The sequence below is a fragment of the Alligator sinensis genome, unplaced genomic scaffold (assembly GCF_000455745.1).
Source record: "Alligator sinensis unplaced genomic scaffold, ASM45574v1 scaffold578_1, whole genome shotgun sequence".
NCBI lineage: Eukaryota > Metazoa > Chordata > Crocodylia > Alligatoridae > Alligator > Alligator sinensis.
In genome coordinates, this window is record NW_005842887.1 from 204,342 (window position 1) to 210,624 (window position 6,283).

At 55.6% G+C, this 6,283-nt stretch overlaps 1 protein-coding gene across 2 annotated transcripts in view; it reads left to right on the forward strand.

Annotated features, from left to right (window-relative positions):
- The window catches only part of PITPNM1 (phosphatidylinositol transfer protein membrane associated 1), an 18,895-nt gene extending 14,887 nt beyond the window's left edge, over nt 1-4,008 (forward strand). For both annotated transcript variants that reach the window (XM_025192089.1, XM_006035899.3), the window contains exons 19-24: nt 217-333; nt 815-963; nt 1,240-1,389; nt 1,730-1,913; nt 2,150-2,278; nt 2,813-4,008. In XM_025192089.1, the coding sequence (XP_025047874.1) occupies nt 217-333; nt 815-963; nt 1,240-1,389; nt 1,730-1,913; nt 2,150-2,278; nt 2,813-3,067 (984 nt within the window). In that variant the 3' untranslated portion in view covers nt 3,068-4,008. The remainder of the gene's footprint in view (nt 1-216; nt 334-814; nt 964-1,239; nt 1,390-1,729; nt 1,914-2,149; nt 2,279-2,812) is intronic.
- The last annotated feature ends 2,275 nt before the right edge of the window (nt 4,009-6,283 follow it).

Sequence of the window (6,283 nt, forward strand, 5' to 3'; positions counted from 1 at the left end):
TGGGGGCAAAATGGGGTTGCAGTCAAGGCATTGTTTTGGATTTGCCAGCTTTCTGTAAGCCCTTTTAGGTATCAAGAGTGAAGCCCTTGGAGCGGGGAGCATTGGCTGGCAAGCTTGGTTCTCTTCTGATCTCATCCCGCCTTACTATGCAATTTAAAATGGGTTTCTGGCAGTGGCTCCAGCCTCCCACTGACTCCCCTTCCCCTTGCCTTGCAGAATGTGACAGCCAACCACCGTGCCAGCGATGTCGTTGTCTGTGAGGGGAGGCCCCAAGTGCTGAGTGGGCGCTTCATGTACGGGCCCCTGGATGTAGTGACATTGACAGGGGAGAAGGTATGGGCACTGTGGGGGGAGCAAGGCTGGGCTGTAGATCCAATTGGGCTCTGGTGCTGGGATTGCCACTACCAGTGCCCCAAGTGGATGAGGAGTTTGAGGGGATCTGTCATAGTGTCCCACCAGGGCATAAGATTTGGGGAGTCCATGGACAGAGGCATAACAATGCAGCTTCACACTTGGGGCAGCCGTGTGGTACCTGAGGCAGCTCCGGCTTCTGCCATGCCAAATGCGGTAGTGTAATCAGCTGCTACTTGGCAGTGCCAGCTCTTGCACCCTCTCACAAAGGCAGCACCTGGAGGGGCAGTCCCAGTTGCTCCCATTCAGTTGTGCTACCACCATCAAGGACCTAACCAGGAGTACCGATTGTGGAGAAGAGCAAGTCCTGCCTGGGGAGTTAACAATGAGTTTGGGAGTGGTGCGGAGGGGCTGGGCCTGTCTGGGTGGCCCAGCAGCATATCCCAATGCTGGTGCCCTCCAGGTGGACATCTACATCATGACGCAACCACTGTCAGGGAAGTGGCTGTACTATGGCACGGAAGTGACTAGTGGAAGCGGGCGTCTGGCCTTCACCATCCCACCCGACAAGGCCCTGGCCATCGGCATGTACCCTGTGCGCATGGTGGTCAGGTGAGACCCTCCCACCCCAATGGTGTGTGATTCTGGTAGAGGTACCAAGTCCCTCAGGTCCTGTTGGGGGACGGTTGGCAGGAGAGTGATGGATTGCTCCAACGGATGTCACTGTGGGTTTAGCGGATAGCAGGCTCCCCTGGCCATTTCTGTGAAGGGTAGGGTGGGTGGAGAAATGGAGGGGATGGGGTCAGTTCCTTCTAGGCCTTGTCAAGGGCTTTGTCATGGTGTCTCTATAGCCCTAATGCTGCCCACCTTCTTGACCCTCCCTGGCAGGGGTGATCACAGCTATGCTGAGGCATACCTGACCGTGGTGGCACGGGGCACAGAGGCAGTTGTATTCAGCATTGATGGCTCCTTCACAGCCAGTGTTTCTATCATGGGCAGTGACCCCAAGGTGCGGGCGGGTGCTGTGGATGTGGTGAGGTAGGTACCACCCCCTCCCTTATGCTGCCTCCTGCCACTTACCCCCAGGATGCAGTGCTCTCTCAAAGTCCCCCTGACTATGCTGGCCAATCCTCCAGCACTTGCTGTATTACCACCATGACCTCTTTTCCTGTTGCTTTCCAGTTGTACCTTGCTATGTCCCCAGCTCATTCCTCACTGCCCCCAGTGTCCCCTTGCTGCCCCTTCTGTGCACCCACCTGCCTGTTCCTTTCTGTACCCCAGAGTCACCCCTGCTATCCCACTGGCTTCCCCTCTTCATCATCTAGTTCTGCAGGAGAGGAGGGCCAGGATATGTGATGCAGTGCTATGTTGTCCCCAGGCACTGGCAGGACTCAGGTTACATGATCGTCTATGTGACAGGCAGGCCTGACATGCAGAAGCACCGCGTGGTGGCCTGGCTGTCCCAGCACAACTTCCCCCATGGTGTTGTCTCCTTTTGCGACGGTCTTACCCATGACCCCCTGCGCCAGAAAGCTGCCTTCCTGCAGAGCCTACGCACTGAGGTGGGCCCCATCTGATGGGGATTGGGCCATGGGTGTGGCTGGGGCCTGTGGGAGGTGCTAGAGGATCTGAGGTTTGAGCACATTTGGGGCCATGGGTGTTAGGGCTGGGGCTTGGGCATAGCCAAACCTGCCGGAGAAGTTGGGGTTTGGGTGCATGTGTGGTCCATGTAGGGTGATGGGAGGGAGACAGGATGCAGCCAGAGTGAAGTGGGCTAAGTGACCATTCTGTGCTGCAGGCAGAGATCACTATCATGGCTGGCTATGGCTCTGCCAAGGACATCTCGGTCTACAGCTCCCTGGGGCTCTTGCCCTCCCAGATCTACATTGTGGGACGGGCTGTCAAGAAGCTGCAGAGCCAGTGTCAGGTAGGAGCATCTGCCGTGATTCAGCCCCAGGGAAGGAAACTAGCTGGCATGGATGGGGGGGGGCAATGACGGACGGACGGGGGGTGGGGTGGGGATGGACAGAGCAAGGGCTTTCTTTCCCGAAGAAGCCATGGCCCTGATCCAGCCAAGGGGCAGCAGCCTTTCCTCTCTAGGAGCTCTGGGCTGGCCAGGACTGGCTGAGGTGGTGAGCATGGGGAGTCAGCAAGCACCAGGGACCTGGCTGGTTTTTATGAGGTGGGGATGAGAAAGGGGCCTCTTTCCCCTGGGGGTGCTGCCCCCTATCAAGCTCAAGTCAGGGGCACTAGCTGCTATGGAGTGGGGATGGGGTGCTGGCTCCCCCCTCATTTCCCATGTTTTAGGCATGCTGCCAGATGGCTGAGTCAATCCCGTGGTTGGATTAGGGAAGGCAGGCGGCACCCCTGGCCCTATCCTAACCTGCCTGGTACCCACTCTGGGCCAGCCTGCCACCTCCACTCTCATGCTGCTTGTCACATGTGCTTGTCTGTCTCACAGTTCCTGTCCGAGGGTTATGTGGCCCACCTGGCCCAACTGGAGGCAGCATTGCTGGCACACTCACCCAAGGGGCCGCCACGGCCCACCCTGGGCAAAGGTACCTATGGCTGTCCTGCACCTGTCGACTTCCTGCGCAAGCAGAGCCAGCTGTTGCGGTCACGGGGGCCCAGCCAGGCAGAGTGTGAGGGAGGCACCCCACCCCCACCCCATGCTAAAGCCCGCAGCATCAGCCTCAAGATGGAGAGCGAAGAGTGAGAGCAGCCCTGCATTGCGCCATGCTGTGCCATGCCGTATTGCAGCAGGCAGTGCTCACCACGGTGGTGGCACCCCCTAGCTAAGAGCGACATTCAGTCGCTGCTGCCTGAGCAGAAGCCCTCCATGGGCCAGACTGCAGAAGAAGGAGATGCAGGCGATGGCAGCGCCAGGGGCCTGGGTTTGGTGCCAGTGTCCCAGGCAGAGAGACTTCTGTGTCTGCACCTGAGAATTTATCCAGCATAACTTCCTGCCTGCTCCAGCTAACAAGCCCACCCATAGGTCTTCCTCCCCATCCTGGGCTGTACCCCTCATTTCCACAGCAGCCCAGTCCAGTGTTCCTCTACCCCTCTGTGGATACCCTTTCAGTTTTGATGCACAGTCCTCTTCTCCCAGCACTTGAACTCGGTTATTGTCTAAAGCAGACCATGCTGCTCCTCTGGGGAACTATGGCTAAGCAGGACCATTTTCTGGAGAATGGGAGAGTTGCTGTTGGAAGCTGGGAAACATCCCCTCTGACTCCTCCTCAGATGAAGACCGGAACTGGCACATTTCCATCAGGCTCTGCTGTTGGCATCAAAGCAACTGGGGTGGGATGGGGTGGGGGAGAGGCAGCTGTCCCTTCCTTTGGGGCTCAGCATTCTCCTCAGTCCTTGCTGAGTGCCCTGTGCCTCCTTCACCCTGCACCCCCAGGGCCTGCATGACCCTTTCCACCTGTGAACAGCCCACCCCCCCCCCCGGCCGCCATGCTCTGTCTGACTCTAGAACCCAGGATGAGGGGGGCTGAGGCCGTAGCGGGGAAACTGAGGCCACATTCCCTTTGGGCATGTTTCCCCCCCCAACTTGTAATTTATTTCCTTTTGGTGTCAAGAGTTAGGGGGAGGGAGGGGAGGGGCCTGGATAATCCGTGGATCTTTGTTTTGTTTGTGAAATAAAACCCTAGAGAAGAGATGCAGTGAGCTCTGGCTGGTTCCTTGGCAGGACGTGGGGAAGGGGCATCAGTAGGATTGATAGTTGTGTGGGAGTCTGCTGCTGTCTCGAGCATCCTTGCTTAGGATCAATACCCTAACTCAATGGAGCACATTGCTTAGTTTCACAGTTGGTAGGGTCGGAAGGGACCTGAGCGGATCATCAAGTCCGACCCCCTGCCTACCCCAAGAGTACTGGGGGCAAATGACCCCAGCAAGGGGTTCATCCAGCCTCCTTTTAAAGACCCCCAGGGTAGGAGCCAGCACCACTTCCCTTGGAAGTTGGTTCCAGCTCCTAGCTGCCCTGACAGTGAAGTAGCGCCTCCTGATATCTAGCCTGAATCTACCCTCCATCAATTTATGGCCATTATTCCTTGTTACTCCCAGTAGGGCTTGGGGGAACAAGGACTCTCCCATTACGTGCTGGTCCTCCTTGGCCAGTTTATACACAGCCACCAGATCCCCTCTCAGCCTTCTCTTGTGGAGGCTGAACAGGTTCAGGGCCCTTAGCCTCTCGTAGGGCCTGCCCTGCGGCCCCCTGATCATGCAGGTGGCCCTCCTCTGGACCCTCTCCATGTTGTCCACATCCCTCCTGAAGTGCGGTGCCCATAACTGGACTCAGTACTCCAACTGTGGCCGGGCCAGTGTCGCATAGAGGGGGAGGATCACCTCCTTCGACCTGCTTGAGATGCATCTGGATGCATGACAAGGTGTGGTTGGCCTTCCTGACCACATCCCCACGCTGTCGGCCCATGTTCATTTTGGCATCAATAATGACTCCACGATCCTTTTCTGCCTCTGCACTGATGAGAAGGGAGTTCCCCAGCCTGTAGGTGTGCTGCTGGTTCTTCCTCCCCAGGTGCAGCACCTTGCACTTGTCAGTGTTGAAACCCATCCTGTTCTGCCCCCCCCTGTAGCCTGTCTAGGTCCAATTGCAGCCTATTCCTCCCTTCTAGCGTGCCCACTTCCCATATCAGTGTCATCTGCTAATTTTTACCCCCTCGTCCAAGATGTTGATGAAGATGTTGAACAGTGCGGGCCCAAGGACCAAACTTACTGCACAATTATGCTGGAACTGCTGCCTATGGTGAGAAGCAGTAACCTTCCTCCAGGGGATGGAGGCGGGAAGGCTCCTGCTGCAGCACTGACCCATCCTTGGACTTTCTAAATCTTATCAATGGCAAACTTCAAATTCCACAGCACTGCATCCTCTATGGGAGCGTCCTGTGTTAGCTCAACAAGCAAGAGAAGAATTGCTTGCAGACAATAAGTCGGTAGGAAATTGGGTGTAGGAATCAGAAGTAATTGAATATTAGAAAATTAGGGTTGGAAGGGACCTCAGGAGGTCGTCTAGTCCAAGCCCCTGCTCAAAGCAGGACCATCCCCAACTGGATCATCCCATCCAAGGCTGTGTCTACCCAGGTCTTAAAAACCTGTAAAGATGGAGATTCCACAAACTCTTTGGTTAGCCTCTTCCAGTGCTTTACTACTCTCTTAGTAAGAAAGTTCTTCCTAATATCTTACCTAAACTTCCCTTGCTGCAACATGAGACCATTGCTCCTTGTTCTGTTATCTGCCACTACTGAGAACAGTCTAGCTCAGGGGTTTTCAACCTTTTTTGGTTGGTGTATCCCTGGAGGCTGGTCAACAAGCAGGGAGACCCCCGACCAATCGGTGAGCGAGGAGAGAGATCCCCTGGTGGGGATGGGGGGTGGGAGAGGTCCCCCGTAGCAAAGCCAGGCCACCGGCAAAACTGGAAGTGCCCTCACTTCTCCAAACCACTGCCACCTACCCCCTGGGCCCTTCCCAAGTACCCCCAGGGGTATGCATACCCCTGGTTGACAACCCCTGGTCTAGCTCCATCTCCTTTGTAACCACCCTTCAGGTAGTGGAAGGCTGTTGTTGAATCCTCCTTCAGTCTTCTCTTCTCCAGACCATATAAACCCATTTCCCACAACCTCTTCTCAGAAGTCATGTTCCCAAGCCCTCTAAGCATTTTTTGTTGCCTTCCATTGGACTCTCTCCAGTTTATTCACATCCTTTCTGTAGTGGGGGGACCCAAAACTGGACATAGTATTCCAGATGTGGCTTCACCAGCGCCAAATAGAAAGGATTTATCACTTTCCTTGTTCTGCTGGCAGCACTTTTACTAAAGCACACTGTTGGCTTAACTTTATGAGATTTCTTTTGGTACAATCCTCCAATTTGTCTAGGTCACTCTGAATCTACACTTGAGCATATCTACTACTCC